We start from the raw sequence: 16,929 nt of genomic DNA, 5'->3' as shown, positions 1-16,929 counted from the left end.
CTGCTCCAGGGCTCTCTCTTGTTTATTGGCATTGCTGGGTGAGAACTGGCAGGGCTGTTCCCTGGAGGGGGCAGTGGAATTTGGGGTCCCTGGGCTCTGCCCTGAGGAGCTGCAGGGTTTGTTCAGCCCTGCCAGGCCTGGCTGCCTCTCAGGCATGCAGGGACAAGTGACATCTCTGCTGCACTGTGCTGCGACAGCTCTGTCACCGAGCGCTCCCAGACTCTGGGCCTGGAGAACAGTTGGGTTTGGTAAAAGGAGAAAACCCAGAGAGTTTCACAGGGAGAAATGCTGCTGGTGCCGTGCATGGGAAGCCAGTTCAGAGTGCAGTGCTGGGCTGTGCCCTCTGAGCACTGCACATGGAGCAGGAGTCTCGGGGTGCTGGGGCAGAGCCTGAGCCTTGTCCTGTCCCTTCCTGCTGTCCCCGGGCCCTGCTGCTCTGGCGAGGTCACAGCTGCACCTTTGCCTTCACAGGGCTCAAGGGCAGAGCTGCTGCTGGCCCGTGTGTGCTTCTACCACAAACCATTCACTGCACTCCCCAGACTCAGTGAACACTACTGAGATTCCTATTTTTCTTCATACCAGCCACTTTTTAAATAGTTTACAGGAAAAAAAAAAAAGTCTTAATAAGATCTTAGCCCAAGAAAGAGAGCTTTTCCATCCAGACATTACCATACAGCACATCTCTTTTGTTCACTGCTTGCACCACATTGACACTTATTTGAAACTCCCTTTTTTCACCTTCTCTAGAGCTAATTGTTCACAGCTTGGTACATCTGGTGGTTGTTAATGCAATAGTGACAAACTTCTGTACTCGAAACGCTCTTAAATCCCATCACTTTAATACATCAGGTCAACTGCTCCGGTGATTGTCCCCGAGTCTTTTGATTTTGAAAAGGGAAATTCAAAGCCAGCGAGCCGGATGAGCAGGGCGTTGAGGAAGTGCACCAGGGAGCAAACCAGGATGGTCCAGAAGGAATTCGCAAACTGCTCACTGTGAGTCTTGAATGTAAAAGTTCCCTCTTTGAAATTAGCAATTTTCTCTGAAAGGTGGTGGATCTTCACCTCTGAGGAGAAGAGAATCATGATGAGGCAGCCACAGGAGCCTGAAAGGGAGGGGGAGATGCTCAGCGATCCCTCAGCCGTGCTGTGTCCCGGTGCTGCACACAAACACCCCCCGGACAAGGGTTATGGCACTTAGCTTTAACAGGGATTATCTCTGGAATCCAAGCCAAGGGCTATTGAGGATGGGTAAGCTTTCCTAATTGAATTTGGCTCAGGACCAGGAATATTTAGCACAGCTGCTTCAGTGCCCTGAGCTGGTGAAGTGTCAGTGCTAGTGCTCTGTGCAGGGGCAGGATGGAGCTCCCTGAGCAGAAACACCTGCTGAATCCCTGGTTAAATCAGGATTGGAGCTGGTGATACCCTGCAAACCCAGGGCAGATCTGCCTGTCAGCCAGGCCAGCAGCCCAGGGAGGCTCTGTGGCACAGGGACCCTCTGTTTCCCTGCCTGGCAGAGGCTCTGCTCAGACACCACGAGCTGCTGCTCAGCTCTCCTGCCTTTGGCCAGGCTGTGCTGCTCCGAGTGCTGACCTCACTCACATCACCTGGAGTCCCTGATGTGGAGCCAGCTGCACCGCTGGCTGTGTGGTTGTTTTCCCCCCTTTTCCTGCTCTGGTGTGGTTCCCTGCTGTGTGTGGGTGCTGGTGATGCCACCCCAGCTCTGTCCCTGGGGCTCCTCTGCTGTGGCTTCCTGCAGCTGCTGGTCCCTTCCCTCCCTGCCACCCACCCCAGGGCAGATCTCCCTGGTTCATCTCTCAGATTCAGTTTGGGAAGCGTGCTCTGATCTGGCAGAGCCTCCTCCCTCCTGCCTGGCCTGCTTTTGCCATGCAGGGTGAACACAGGCACAGCTTGGCTCTGTCCTCAGCTGGGAAGGTCCTGGCCAGCCCCAGCTCAGCCTGGGCTACTCACAGGAGATGAAGCTCCAGAGGTAGAGCCCCACGGGGCCGTGCAGGGTCTCGTAGGGGCTGCCAAAAGCGTTGAGCATGAAGAACCCTGCTCCCACCAGGGCAAAGACAATCAGCACCGTGCAGAAGAGAATGACACTAATGTGGATGCTTGCAGGGATGATTCTGAGCAAATCTGGAAAAACTGAGAGCAAAAAAACACAGCGTTATTATACACATTAGGTGAAGTTGTCTCAGGCTGGGGGTTCCTGCCTGTGTGTGATAATTGTTTTAATCCTGCTCTTCTAAATGCAACCAGATGAAATAATTAACTAGAAATGTTTTTTCAAGGCGGTTTGGAGGCAGAAAAATTCTGTGAAACTCGGGAGCATAGACTGGCCAGGAAAGCCTCTCCTCCCCTTCCTGAGGGGGGCATTTGGTCCTTGGTGTGAAAAGCATCTTCTGGGGACAGAGCAGGAGGTTGGATCTGAGGGGACAGGTACAGGGTGCCACTGTGGCCAGTGCCAGTGTCACAGGCTGAGCTCCTGGGCTGAAGGCTTGGCCATCCACTCTTCTCTGGGCCTGGGACAAGAAATCTTTTCTCAGACTTTGTTTTCATTGATGTTAATGAAGTCCCACAAAGGGTTGTGATGTGGGAAAGGAAATATGCTGTGATATGGATGCACAAATTCAGGAATAACTTATTCTAAATATTTTTATGCAGCTTTTAAGTTACTCCTTCAAACTGTGGTCCTGTTTGTCTAGGACACAGGGATAGTCATTCAGACAGCAAGAGAGAATTATTTTTTTAAATTCCTGTTTGTTTGGTATTTTGGAAGGAACTGTGAAATACACTTCACTGCTCCTGACCCATGGGGGCATGACTACAGTGAGGTGATGATGCCTGGTGCTGCTTTGCTGTGGCAGGAATGTGGGGAGAGTGAAGCAGCCCCACATCAGATTCTCCTCCCTGTGAACACAGCACACTGCTCCACAGCTCTGCAGGAGCACAGAGCAGCAGGGCATGGGTATCAACTCCATTTTCCTCCCTGACTAAAAGAAAGGGAAATGAATGGAGCAAATGCCTGCAGAGCTCATGAAGCTCAGCAGGGCTGAGTGCAGGTGCTGGGTGGGTCAGGGCAGCCCCAGGGGGAGAAACTCCACGGGCTGTGAGCAGCAGGGCAGGGGGGATTCAGCCCCTCTGCCCTGCTCAGGCTCTGTCTGCAGAGCTGCCCCCAAATCAGAACAATGTGGAGCTGCTGAGGGAGGCTGTGGAGCCAGCTGGGAGAGCTGGGGGTGTCCAGCCTGAGGAGGGGAAGGCTCAGAGCCCCTTCCAGTGTTCCCTGTGCAGGATTCCTGCCAGGAATAGCATTAGTTCCTGTGACACATCTGATGTTTTGGGAAAACATACAAAACTGTGTGTTTAGTAATACCATTTTGTATGGTTTGTTTTAAGAAAACAAGTGATGGCAAGGTATCTGCATCTAGAGCTGGTTAACATTTTATATGTGATGTATCACGAAAAATCAATTCCAGAAGCAATGTTGTCCCGAAAGGAAAACATTCCTTCGTGGTCCTGAATGAACCCATGTGTGCTGTGCGTGGAGAGACCTTTAGAAAATGAACCACTGACCTAGAAACTGATGGGAACGAGTTGGAGCAAATGGAGCAGAAGCTTTCCCCAGCTGAACAGGGTTTGCTGGCAGAGCAAATTCATATTGCAATTAGAAGAGATATAGTGGTCAGAGGGGAGCATTTAATGGGGACAAGCACAGAACTAGATCTTTTAACATATTTTCCACGTCTGTCCTCCTCAGACATGCTGAAGTGCAGTTGAGTGCATTAGGCTGTGGCTGTGTATTTTGTAAGCTTGTCCTGCTTTCAGGAATGCTCCTGGTACCTTCCAAGGTGCTGGGGTGATGGGAGGGGGCTGCTGCAGCCCCAGGGAGCAGGATCAGCACCTTGTTCTCAGTGCTCTCCGAGGGGGATGCTCCTGACCCCTCACTGCTGCCCCAAACCCCTGGGACGGCACAGACCCCTCTGAAAATTCACCCAGGCTGCAATGACTGCACACTGGGATGGCACACAGAGCAACCACGAGGGAACTTCAGCAGTACAAACAGACTAGTGATGGCATTTAGAGAGAGCAAATACTGTATTAAATTAGCTTGGTTTACTGATTCGGGAAAGTGTTATATAGTAAATAATTTCTGATACCTTGTCTGGCCACCTTCCCTTGCATGAAATCAGGGGTGTGAGCAGCTTGCATGTGCTGCTGTAGCAGAGCAATTATAAACTGTGCTGTGGGAACAGCAACTGCTTTTACTGCCTGCTCTGTGTGCTGCTGGGTACCTACGTGTCTCACTTCACGATTTTTTATTGGTCTTCTGACCTTGCAGATGGATGGGGTATGAAGGTAAAGCGAAGCCTTTACTGACACTCTGCCAGTCTGTGTGTCAGTACCGAGCCAGCCAGCATTCCCCAGGCAGCTCCCCAGTCCTTCCTGCAATTACTGCCACAGATTGCAAACTTTTGGGCGCTTTGTTTCTCAATAGCAGCCAGTGCCCCAGCTCTTTCCTGAGGCTCTCGCTGGTTTAGTTGATTTTTCTCGACAGCACAGAGGTCGTGTTGCAATGCCGGCACACAGAGGAAGATGACAGAGATAATTAACCCCCCAAATATTCTTTTAAAAGCAATAGTATAAATCTTTTGCAATGTGGTTCTCCGTGTAAGTGCATTATAGAATCAGCATCACAAAACGAGCCATGGATCGGAGCAGGGGAGGGCAGCGAGCCGCGGGTGTCCGAGCTGCAGGCTCGGTGCTGCAGCCCTGTCCCGGTCCCTGTCCCTGTCCCGGTCCCTGTCCCTGTCCCGAGCCGTGGGTACTCACACGAGAAGCGCAGGGGCCGCCCCCCGAGCCCGCAGTGCCGCAGCCGCTGCCCGGAGAAGAGCCCGTACTCGATGTCGCCGATGAACTTGTGCAGCTCGGGGCCGCTGGCGTTGACGAGCATCGCCCCGGTGGAGCAGAGGATGGAGCCCCTGACCCAGAGCTGCGAGCCCACGGCCGCCGCCGTGCCCAGCGCGCAGGCCAAGCTCAGCACCCCGGCCGTGCAGAACAGCATCTTCTTCTGCTGCGCTGCCATCCCGGCCCGGGCTGCGGCTGCGGCAGGCGGCGCCCGAGCGATCGTGCTCGGGGTGCTGGAGAGACCGGCCAGCCGTGTCCTGAGAGCCCCGTGTCCGGCCAGCCGTGTCCTGAGAGCCCCGTGTCCGGCCAGCCGTGTCCTGAGTGCCCAGTGTCCGGCCAGCACTGTCCTGAGAGCCCCGTGTCCGGCCAGCCGTGTCCTGAGAGCCCAGGGTCCGACCAGCCGTGTCCTGAGAGCTCAATGCCTGACCGGCCCTATCCTGAGTGCCCAGTGTCCTGAGAGCCCTGTCCTGAGTGCCCAGTGTCCGGCCAGCCCTGCCCGGAGAGCCCAGTGTCCAGCCAGCCCTGCCCTGAGTGTCCAGTGTCCGGCCAGCCGTGTCCTGAGAGCCCAGAGCCCGGCCAGCCCTGTCCTGAGTGCCCAATGCCCAGCTAGCCCTGTCCTGAGCCCCCCAGCCCCAACCAACCCTGTCCTGAGTGCCCAGTGTCCGGCCAGCCCTGTCCTGAGTGCCCAATGCTCAGCTAACCCTGTCCTGAGTGCCCAGGGTCCGGCCAGCCCTGTCCTGAGTGCCCAATGCTCAGCTAACCCTGTCCTGAGTGCCCAGTGTCCGACCAGCCCTGTCCTGAGTGCCCAATGCTCAGCTAACCCTGTCTTGAGAGCCCCGTGTCCGGCCAGCCGTGTCCTGAGTGCCCAGTGTCCAGCTAGCCCTGTCCCGAGCCCCCCAGCCCCGGCCAGCCCTGTCCTGAGTGCCCAATGCCCAGTGTCCGGCCAGCCGTGTCCTGAGTGCCCAGTGTCCGGCCAGCCGTGTCCTGAGTGCCCAGTGTCCGGCCAGCCCTGTCCCGAGCCCCCCAGCCCCGGCCAGCCCTGGCTGCCCTCCCAGGCTCAGCTCCCCGGGCCCTTCTGCCCAGCTCGGCAGATGTGCCAGTGCTTCCCCTGTCACTCGATAGCGAGGGTTAGGATGACAGATCTCTGTAACTCGATGAGTGCTCTGCTCGTGCCAGCCCCGGGAGAGTGGGTGAGCTGGGGGCTCAGGCGATGGACTTGGCTGCTCTATCGGATTATCTGCTTTTTCAGAGGGTTTATTTTTGCAGGTGTTCTAAAGCTGGCAATGCTGAGCTACTCTCTTCTATTTTTTAGTTGCTGGTTTGTTTGCTTGGTTTTGGGCTTTGGATTTTTTCTCCATCTGGGTGTATTTAATTTTGCTGTTTTTTAAGGTAATGCCTAGGTGCAGTTCAGCACCCTGCCAAAGCAGGAGCCCCCTCTGCAGTACCCAGTTGCATCTGGGCAGTTCTGCTTTCCCTGTCAGGTGTTCTCTGGCAGTGTCTGTGTGTACAGCGCTGTCCTGCAGGGTGTGGGATGCTCAGGTGAGCTGCTCAGGGTTTCAAATACACACAAATACATTTTCTCTTACAGCTTGCCACAAGTCCCAGCCCACCACTGCTTACGAAGCAGCACAGCAGGCAGAGCAGAGAGGCCGTGCTCTGGGGGTGTGCTGGTCGTGGACAAGGACCAGGAGCCGACTGCAGGTGAGACAATTCCAACCAAACCTTGGAGATTCAGGGCTTGCATCTGTTCTTCCCTGAACACTATAATGAGCATATTTCTGTTGCATCACCACTAATCCCAGCAATAGATTGACATGTGAATGTTTTCCTGGGTAAACCTTTTTTTCCCCCCTGTTCCTCTCTCAGTCCCATCTCCAGGGGTGACATCAGCCAGGCTCTGCACACCCTGGAAGTGTTGGAGCAGCATTGCTTTGACAGATCAGATTCCGGCAATTCCACGGAGACACCTCATCATAAGATACTCTGGGCAAATCAGAGTAAGGATAACCAAGAGGTAATGGCTGCAATCTCCTCTCAATTCATGATCTGTAGACAATGGATTTAATTTTTACTTACATGAATTGTGTATGTATTTGATAGAAAACTGGGTTTAAATTACTTGGCTATTTAGTACAGGAAGGTATTCTAACACTATGTACTCTCGGAGTTCTTTGTATTTTGCCCCTGCTCCTAAACCCATTTCCAGAGATCAATGAAAAATATAATCAGAAATCCTTGGCGTTTAAAGTCCTTTTTTTAGTGTGTGTGTATAGTGCAGATGATAATGGCACTGGTTCTGTGTATAAATCAAACTCCTGAATTTCCTTGGAAGGTGTTTGGAGAAAAGAAATATCTGGCTTTAAAAATACACTGTTGGAGTAAAATTTGGAAGTAGAAAATGTAGGTGGGTCTGTTTTGTGACTCAGCACTGGGAGGGCCGTGCCCAGCTCTGGGCAGGGTTTCCCAAGGTTACCCATCCCCAGGCAGGGTTTCCCAGGGTTGCTGATCCCCAGGCAGGGTTGCCCATCCCCAGGCAGGGTTTCTGAACCCCAGGCAGGATTTCCCATCCCCAGGCAGGGTTGCCCAGCCCCAGGAACGGTTGCCCAGCCCCGGGAAGGGTTTGCCAAGGTTGCTGATCCCCAGGCAGCGTTACCATCCCTCCAAGCCCCACGCCGGCTGTTCCCTGGCGCTGCAGGGATGTCACCACGAGCGGTGCTGTTTGTCTTCTTTTTGTCTCTTGTTTCCTTCCCCTTCATAAACTTCTGCTTTGCCCTGGCAGAAGAGGCCCGAGTCACGAGGTTGTGTGTGCTGTTTCCATGCAAACCTCTGAGGATTTTTGTTTTGTAAATAGGATGTCCACAGCTAGGACGTCTGCCTACTGGCAATGTTATTGTTGTTAGAAATGTTCTTTGAAGGACAGCTGTCTGCTGCCTGGGTTTCGATGGGAGCCCAACTGCAGCATGTTTGGAATCTATTTCCTGTCTCTTCTTCCAGTTTTTGTATCTTGGTTTGAGCCTTTATCACGGATCACACGTGTTTGGGTGCTGGGCTTGGCAGTGCTGTCTGAATGGTTTGACTTGATGATCTCAAAAGCCTTTTCCAACCCGAATGGTTCTGTGGCTGTGTCCCAGCTGGCTCCTGTGTGCAGGTTTACACATAAAAGTGGTTCCACAGGCTGTGTGCAACCCAAACCCAGCCCTGAGAGCAGCTGGCTCAGCTCCCTGTTCGTGACATTTCCAATAATAACAGCAGTTGTTGAATTATTTTGGTGGGAAGGTCTGGTGGCCCATGAAGATGGACCATGACAATAATACAGTGACAGGATTGCTGCCTGGTCAGTGTGCCCATCCTGGCTGTCTCTGGCTCGTGTAGGTTCCTCAGGAGACTTGCCTGAGTAGAAGGACTCAAAATCTATTCTGTGTCACAAAGCAGTAAATTCACTTTCTTTTTAGATGGGATTGCAGAGAAAACTACTGACATTATTTCTGGCCACAAGCATTTTCCATGTGAGATTTCCTTGACTCAAATCATCTCTCGTGCACAGCTCCAGAATGATTTTCACAGTGGTGATTATTGTGAAGGTGTAAATCCAGTAAACAGCCTGTGTTGTTGCTGTACAGTTTTAAATTGGAATAAATCTGTTTGCACCAGTCCAGACTCGAAACTCCTGTGACTTGTCTGCAGCCCCAGTTAGCCAGGGAGTCCCTGTGGGGGCAGGAGTTTATTTGGGCAGAAACAGAGTTCTCAGAAGGGTGGGCTGGAGACTGCAATAGTGACTTTCTCATGAGAGTTCACCTGTCATTTTCCTAGGGCTTAAACCCACTCAAATTTCACCTGACATTTGAACTACCTGTGTGTTTTATTACCTGTCAGACTGTCACAGGTCCCACTGTGGAAGGGAAGGTTTTTTCACCTCTTAATTCTTTTTAAGAGGTGAATGGTTGGTTTAAGGTTTAGAATGGTCGGTGAGACTCTTGAACTTGCCGGTCTCTGGTGTAGCAAAGCACAGCTTGGTTAAGCACAGCTTGGTTAAGCACAGCTTGGTTAAGCACAGCCTGGAATCCCCTCAGCAGTGGGGACACCGGGTACCTGCAGCCTGGAGCAGGGTTTTCCAGCCAGGGAGTGGGGGACAGAAGAGTGACTGATTTTTAAGGAGTGATGGTGAATTTCTTGGAATCACTGTGTAGAATCCTGAAACTCCATGGATGTTTGTGCACTTAGGGCTGTGCACTGAATTTAGCCTTGTTTTTGACATTGTCTTTGAAGTCCATCTGAATTCTTAGGATGCCAAGAGATGTTTTTCGCTTTCGAGTGAAAAAGTCCTGGGTAGAGTGTGGTTCTCACGAACGGGGTTTGTGACAAATGCAGAGAGTTGGTATTTGTCTTTCTGAGATCACTTTTCTGGAAATCAAACAGACAAACAAAACTCCCCACCCTGCTGTGGGAAAGGAGCTCTGACGGGTCCTGGAGTCGCAGAGCTCAATTTAACATTTGTAACTATGAGAGGAGTAACTCTGTGAAATCTGAGTGTGCTGGGCTGCTTGACAGGAAAGAGAGACGAGATGAGCAAAGTAATATCTGCAGAATCAGTCTGCTTCCCCAAGCACTGAGAAAATAGAACATGTTCTGAGCAGCCCTGTGATGGTTTTAATAATGCAGTCAGCATTGCTTCTGCTGTTCACGTTGCTTCTTTACTTGGCTGGGGTTTTCATCCTTAACTATTTCAGGAAAACCAACACCTGCTCATCTAAAGGAGTTAAAGTACAAAATCTCTCTGGAAGTAATAAATGTATTCTGTGACCTAAATAACTGATAGTGATCTGAGGAGGAGCACACAACCTCAAGTTTGCTTTTTCTTGTGACTTCTTTCTTGTGCTGCTCTTTGGGGTCGCACTCTGAGCCCATCTGGACGTGGCCTGTGCTTGTCCAGGACCTGCTGCAGGTGCAAGACCAGTGATGAGACAAACCAGAGCCTGGTTGTTCTGAGAGGTTGGTGCATTCTGAGTGTGAGTAAAGGTGGCGTAGGAAGGGAGGAAGCGCGGAGGTGCAGCCTTCGTGGGACAGGAAGTTGTGAGGATGCACATTTGTGATTTCCAGTCAAAAGCAAAGGAACGTATTTGATGGCCAGACTTTCAGACTTGTCTCAGCTGCTGCCAGAGCCCTGTGTCCCAAGAGCCCAGAGTGTGGGAATGGCTCTGGCAGCGCCAACTTGCCCAACAATAATCAGTGGTGAGCAGAGTCTTTTGGGTGTTCTGCATCATCTCCAGGAATCCACAGCACCCCTGGCAGCTGACAGCATCTCACCACAGCAGTGATGTCACCGTGGTGCTTTATTTGGGGAAGAGAAAAGCGTTTCCCCTCCTCTCCCCTGCCCTGGCTGTGTGTGCACAGCAGCCTCGTTCAGCCCAAGCCTGGGTTCTGTTTTTCTGGGCAGGGAAGTTGGGACAGCTGTGAAGCAGGAACCTTCACGCCCTTGGGGCTGTAATTCCAATCACTCTGAGGGAAATGTTCCCTGGCTGAGGGCACTGGGAAGGGTTTTGTGAAGCAACTTTACCATAAAGTAAAATTTTGATTTGAGTATCAGTAATATGAAAACTGGGGATATGAAAACTTTCTCTTTGACTTCCAGCTTATATTTCATGTGAAAACACTGCAGAGAAAGCAAATGTGTGCAGGTGACAGCCAATGTGTGCATCAGAACACCAGCCCCCAGCTCCTCTGGCTTTGCTGCTGCAGGCTGTTTGCTCAGGGACTCCTCGTGTGCTGGGTGAGCTCCTGCCCTGTCCTGCCCTGCCCTGTCCTGTTCTGCCCTTCCCTTCCCTTCCCTTCCCTTCCCTTCCCTTCCCTTCCCTTCCCTTCCCTTCCCTTCCCTTCCCTTCCCTTCCCTTCCCTTCCCTTCCCTTCCCTTCCCTTCCCTTCCCTTCCCTTCCCTTCCCTTCCCTTCCCTTCCCTTCCCTTCCCTTCCCTTCCCTTCCCTTCCCTTCCCTTCCCTTCCCTTCCCTTCCCTTCCCTTCCCTTCCCTTCCCTTCCCTTCCCTTCCCTTCCCTTCCCTGCCCTTCCCTTCCCTTCCCTTCCCTGCCCTGCCCTGCCCTGCCCTGCCCTGCCCTGCCCTGCCCTGCCCTGCCCAGCCCTGCCCTGCCCAGCCCTGCCCTGCCCTGCCCTGCCCTGCCAGCCCCGGTGCTCAGGGATGCTGCTCCGTGATGGGCTGAGCTGAAGGAGGCTGGGGAAGCGCAGCGCCAGGCTCCTGGAGAGCAGACAAGGGAAACTGAGGCAGAACTAAATTGTTTCTACTTCAGCACAGTGTGACAATTTGCCTAAAGAGCAGGATGTTTCTGAGGAAGCCTCACTTTAGTTTCATCAGTCTCACCTCTCCTAAAAGGAGTGAGTTTGGCATTTGGAGGGCTGGGGATCTTTGTCATCAATTTACAGCTTACAAATGAAGTTCAGCATGAAAAAACCTTCTATTTAAAGTAAGAAATTGCATTTCCATTTGTTCCTTGGGACAAGTCCATTTCCCACCAGTAACTAAAAATGATTAAATAAAACACCTTTCCAGGGCGAGGAGAGCAGTGATCACTGGGATCAGGTACCACAATAACCCACCATGACCCAGAATCCAACCAAAACTCTGATACACACAGTTTTCTTTTCTTTAAATTTTTTACCTCACAAAGTTTGGGTTCTGATTTGTTAGGCTTTGCATTTGTTGAATGAGAATTGTTACAAAAATACTGAATGAGCTGTTTTGAACACTTGCCTAAAACATGATTAATATTTTGTCCATTTTGCAAGGACTAAAAAAAAAAAGATAACTTGATTTGGTTTTGTTTCTGCAATAATTTTGTTTTGCAGGTGGAGATAACCTAAGCAGCTGAATTTTGCTAATGCAAATTGATTTTTAAATTTCAATTATTGATTATTCTACATATGCATAAGTTCTGGAAGTAACTGTAAATTGGAATATTAATAAACTTAGTTGCTATTTTATAAATTTATATGAAAAGAGATCAAACAAAGAGAACATGTTGGATACTTACACTTTTTATCTCCCTTTTACAATTCACTTGAATTTTCTGCAATAACATGCTATTAGCTTTTCTCACATTCGTTGAGGCAGCAGCAACGAGAGACAATGGAACTTGGCAAGAAGAAGAAATTTATTTATGAACCCTGCAGGTGTGATGTAAGCAGATGCAATAATTTTTAATTAATGAAAATCCCTTTCTGGAGTAAATAATGCCCTATAAAATTCTTTTTTGGTTAATCTTGTCAAATCAGCTTTGCAGCTGAAGAACTGCTGTTTAATAATTTCTTCACTTGGTAGCACCAAGCCATTTAACATAGAAAATGCACAATATTTAACTTAGTGAAGGTGAGTTCTGCCATAAATAGTTCTAAGGTGTATTTGAGTCCGAGCGTGTATTCTCTGTATTCCCCCAAGCTGCCGATCCCTGGGGGTGATCCCGGTTCCTGGGGTGTTTGTGCCGATCCCTGGGGGTGACCCCGGTTCCTGGGGCTGTTTGTGCGGGGTCCCTGGGGGTGACCCCGGTTCCTGGGGCTGTTTGTGTGGATCCTTGGGGGTGACCCCGGTTCCTGGGGCTGTTTGTGCCCATTCCTGGGGGTGACCCCGGTTCCTGGGGCTGTTTGTGCGGGGTCCCTGGGGGTGACCCCGGTTCCTGGGGGTGTTTGTGCCCATCCCTGGGGGTGATCCCCATTCCTGGGGCTGTTTGTGCCCATCCCTGGAGGTGACCCCGGTTCCTGGGGCTGTTTGTGCCCATCCCTGGGGGTGACCCCGGTTCCTGGGGGTGTTTGTGCCCATCCCTGGGGGTGACCCCCGTTCCTGGGGCTGTTCGTTCGGGTCCCTGGGGGCTGTGAGGGCTGGGGGTGATGCGGGGGTGCCGCAGCCGGGGGCTCTGCTCCTGCTCGGGCTCAGGGCTGCTCCGGAGCACCGGTAGCACTGCTCGCATGTGCAGGGCTGCAGCTCTGCTCCAGTGCTGTGCAGGCAGGGCTGCAGCTCTGCTCCCCTGTTTTGCAGGTAGGGCTGCAGCTCTGCTCCCCTGGTTTGCAGGCGAGGCTGCAGTTCTGCTCCCGTGCTGCACGGGCAGGACTGCAGCTCTCCTCCCCTGTTTTGCAGGCAGGACTGCAGCTCTGCTCTGGTGCTGTGCAGGCAGGACTGCAGTTCTGCTCCTGTGCTGTGCAGGCAGGACTGCAGCTCTGCTCCTCTGTTTTGCACGCAGAGCTGCAGCTCTGCTCTGGTGCTGTGCGGACAGGGCTGCAGCTCTGCTCCCCTGTTTTGCAGGCAGGGCTGCAGCTCTCCTCCCCTGGTTTGTGGACAGGGCTGCAGCTCTGCTCCAGTGCTGTGCAGGCAGGACTGCAGCTCTGCTGCCCTGTTTTGCAGGCAGGACTGCAGCTCTGCTCTGGTGCTGTGCGGGCAGGGCTGCAGCTCTGCTGCTCGCTGCTGTGCTGCCCCTCCGGGGCCATGAGCGCCTTCATCTCCCTGGGGGCCGCAAACGCCTCGGTGAACTTGGCCCGGAAGGACCTGGAGAGGTGGTAGTAGAGGATGGGGTCGAAGCAGAGGTTGGACACGGCGAGCAGCAGCGTGCCCTCCTTGGCGGCGAAGAGCGCGCGGCGCAGGGCGCAGGCGGTGCCCGCGCTGCCCTGGCTCAGCGTGTAGGGGATGCGCACGGCGTGGTAGGGCACGAAGCACAGCAGGTGCGCGCCCGTCACCAGCAGCACCTGTGCCAGCGCCCGGCGCGCCCGAGCGCTGCCCTGGCCGTGCCAGCGCCGCCACAGCTGCCGGCCCAGCAGCGCGTTGGACACCAGCATCAGCGCCGAGAAGTTGAGGAAGATCGCCGTGCAGATGAAGTTGGTGAACACGTGCCAGTCGCGCCCCAGTTTGGTTTTGAAGTCGATGCAGCCCACGCCGGGCCTCTCCTCCACGTGTCGGATGGGAATGGCCATGTTGGGCACGGTGATGAGCAGCACCATGGCCCACACCACGGCGCACAGCGTCTTGGCAAAGCCGGGCTCCTGGATGCGGAACACCTTGGAGCTGTGCGTCAGCCGCAGGCAGCGGTCCATGCTCACGAAGCCCAGGAATATGATTGATAAATACATGTTTATGTAGATGCAGCAGGCCGTGACTTGGCAGTGGAATATCCTCAGATTCCAGGGGGCAATTCCCAGGTCAACAATAATCTTCACTGGCAGTGCCAAAGTCAGCAGGAAGTCTGCAGTGAGGAGGTTGATCAAGTAGATGCTCACAGACCTTGGTTTCTGGTCCTTCTGTGTGAACGCCCACAGTGCAAAACAGCTTCCAATAATTCCCACGAGAAAAATCAAGTAGTAAAAATAGGTAAAAGGTTCCATTTGTTCATAGAGATGACATTCAGAAGCGTTGCTTGACATTGTAAACTCCTCGTGTGAGCTGGCTTTGCTGGCAGGAGATATCAAGGACCTACAAAAAGAACCACGAGGAAGGATGTCAACGACATCAGCCTTTCCTGAGCAGCACCATTATTCTCTTAGAATTTTGTTTGATTAATTCTAAAAAACCCAAAACAATTAGGCACAAATGTTTTTCTCTCTTTTCATGCTGCTTCCCAAATACTCAGGAGGGTTTTGTTCTCATGCTGGAAGAATTAGGAATGTATTAGGAGTTGTTTCTGAAAGCACAGAGCCTTCTGAGCAGCATTTCCACTGCAGCAGCTTTTCTGACAGTGCTTGGCCCAACGCCCTCCTCCAGCCAAAATGCCACAGAAAAAGGTTTGAACCTATTTAAGCATCTGGTTGACAATGATCAAACTAAAACATCATAACCTTTGAAGGATTGAAGCTAGTTGTTTGGGTTTTTTTTTTTTTTAAATGAAAAAAGTAATACTTGTAGCATCCCTGCTCTGTAAAGACACGTTGGGAGTTCTGAAGGAATGCACTGTCCAACCAATGTACAATATACAATATACAATGTACAATATACAATGTACAATATACAATATATAATATACAATATACAATGTACAGATATGTCAGATGGGTGAGCAAATGGGCCTCAGCAATCCTAAGGTTTGCACACTGCTCTCCATTCCTACTTGAACATAGAATTAATTAACTGTATTTTTATGAAACCTTTAGGAAAAGAACATTTTGAATGAAGTGGGTAATAAATAATTTTGCTCACTTTCTTCAGTAGAAAGGAAAAGTAGAAAATTTTGGTCCTAATTTAACTAAATACCGCTGAAAGACTGAGGAGTTTTTTGTTTGTTTGCTACACAGAGAGAATGGTTGTGGGAAAGGCTGTTCCTTTCAATTTCTTGGAACCCAGACACTGATGTCTTGAGTAGCATCAGACTGCAACACTTCATTTCTATCTATTGTACAGAATATTTTATACAATAGAAGAGAAATACTGCAGGTATAATTTAATCAGTTAAAGTATATCCAGACCTGCATAGTTTGTAGAGCAAAATGAGTGCAGGCACTGCAGTTATTTGGAATGCTGGAGAACGCAGTTTGTTCCCTGCAGCCTCCAGGTGTGTCGTGTCCTGGCAGTGGGTGAGGGCAGCAGCGCTGCTGGGCTGGGCTGAGTGCCCAGCCTGTCCCCAGCCTGTCCCCAGGGCCCTGTGCCACTGCCAGGGGCTCTGCCAGGAGCTGAGCCAGCTCTGGAGCTGTGGCAGATTTTGGGCTGTACCTTCCTGGGGCTCTAAAGGGGCTGTGACAGACTGGAGTCACCTACCTGTGCTGGTGGCCTGGGGTGTGCTGAGCATGGTCTGCAGAGCCCTGGGTGCCCGTGCCCGCTGTCCCGGCCGAGCTGTGCGACCTGCCCCGCTGCCGACGTGGCTGTGGGTTCCAGAGCTGTCACTGACGCACTTGAACTGAGCCTTCAAAGATGCATCACGTGAAGGGACCCAAAAGGGCAGTGACGGGGAGAAGTGCGTGCTCGGGGAGCAGCCCAGAGCCCTTTCCTGTTCCTGGGAGAGGCATGTGGGGGCTGCGGCTGTGACATCAGTGGCTTTTCCTTTGCTTGTGTTTTCATAGCTCTGAAACCCTGCTTTCCTGCATGTCTCATGTTTAAAACCCATCTGAAATCAGGATTTCCCAATGTAGTTCATCCTCATTAATTTTGATGTTCTTGAATGAAATTCTGGGTTCTGAGAATCTCGTGGTGTTTGTTTTAGTTACACCTTAGTTGGCAGATTTGAAGATTCATTCAGAATGAATTCTGGATCTTTGGATATTTTCCAAGCACTATTAAAAATAAATTTGCACATTAGGAAAGTTGGGGAAATCTTTCTTTTTTTGGTTGGTTGGTTGGTTTGGGAAAGCATGAGAAAAGATCTGACACCGTGCTGGGGGTGAGGTGACAGCAAAACTGAAACTCCAGCTGGTGGCCCCTGGTTGTAGTTGAGAGTCCAGAGGAATTTACAAACCCTGCACTAGAGTTTTGTGGAGGAACAGATGAAGAATGTCTGGTTTTAGGTTTAGTCATAAACTGAAAGTTCAGACCATATTTGTCAAAATGTTTGCAAAGCTTCATAATCTGGAACGATCCTGTGTCCAGCTGTGAGCAAACACTGATTCATTTTACAGTGCTCTGCTCATGCAAACTGATCTTCCTATACTTGTGGGGTTTTTAACCCCAAACTGCAGCACTGAGAATTGTTTCTGTCTGTGTATCTCAGTATTTATGTGTATTTTCAGTCAGTCTCTCCTGAGTTGGATACAGTTTGGGGAACTTTTCCAGGGCCAAAAAGACAAAGTGATGGTTCAGTAAACCTTCGTGATGGTCTGCCCTTCCTGCAGAAGGGTTGTGGGAAGAGAGCAGATACTGGAATGTCATTCCCTGAGTGGTGAGGAGCTACCCTGGGCTATCTGAGGGCTGATCTGCTGGCAAGGATGAGAAAGGATTAATTTGCCCAGTGCCTCAGTTCCTGCAGCAAAGCGAGGAGCAAGGCTGGGCAGGTGCAGCAGAGGCTGGGTCTGACACTGTGGCACCTGGGACCTGTCACTGCTGCTGGGATTGCA

General features: G+C 51.5%; 2 protein-coding genes across 2 annotated transcripts; both read right to left on the bottom strand.

The window, feature by feature from the left end:
* Positions 1–629: 629 nt before the first annotated feature.
* Positions 630–5,086, bottom strand: CLRN1 (clarin 1). Its single transcript, XM_033068931.1, has 3 exons — positions 4,834–5,086; positions 1,969–2,148; positions 630–1,103 (listed from the first exon to the last, which is right to left on the bottom strand). Exons 1-3 carry the CDS (start codon positions 5,084–5,086, stop codon positions 838–840), a joined length of 699 nt encoding a protein of 232 aa, XP_032924822.1. The 3' UTR covers positions 630–837.
* Positions 5,087–8,854: 3,768 nt separating this feature from the next.
* Positions 8,855–16,929, bottom strand: GPR171 (G protein-coupled receptor 171). Its single transcript, XM_033068940.1, has 3 exons — positions 15,641–16,929; positions 13,314–14,365; positions 8,855–8,898 (listed from the first exon to the last, which is right to left on the bottom strand). Exons 2-3 carry the CDS (start codon positions 14,314–14,316, stop codon positions 8,855–8,857), a joined length of 1,047 nt encoding a protein of 348 aa, XP_032924831.1. The 5' UTR covers positions 14,317–14,365; positions 15,641–16,929.

This window comes from Catharus ustulatus, chromosome 10, assembly GCF_009819885.2.
Source record: "Catharus ustulatus isolate bCatUst1 chromosome 10, bCatUst1.pri.v2, whole genome shotgun sequence".
NCBI classification, from domain to species: Eukaryota; Metazoa; Chordata; class Aves; order Passeriformes; family Turdidae; genus Catharus; species Catharus ustulatus.
The sequence above is the reverse complement of the archived record's forward strand: the minus strand, read 5'-3'. Positions and strand labels throughout refer to the sequence as shown.

Bases quoted from the DNA above. Each gene is read 5' to 3' on its own strand.
- CLRN1 (XM_033068931.1), bottom strand. From the start codon at position 5,086: ATGGCAGCGCAGCAGAAGAAGATGCTGTTCTGCACGGCCGGGGTGCTG. The intron at 2,149-4,833 runs GTGAGTACCCAC...TTTTGCTCTCAG, and splicing joins GCGGCCCCTGCGCTTCTCGT to TTTTTCCAGATTTGCTCAGA. The intron at 1,104-1,968 runs GTGAGTAGCCCA...CCTCCCTTTCAG, and splicing joins CCTCTGGAGCTTCATCTCCT to GCTCCTGTGGCTGCCTCATC.
- GPR171 (XM_033068940.1), bottom strand. From the start codon at position 14,316: ATGTCAAGCAACGCTTCTGAATGTCATCTCTATGAACAAATGGAACCT. The intron at 8,899-13,313 runs GTCCTGCCTGCA...TTGCTACACCAG, and splicing joins AGCACCAGAGCAGAGCTGCA to AGACCGGCAAGTTCAAGAGT.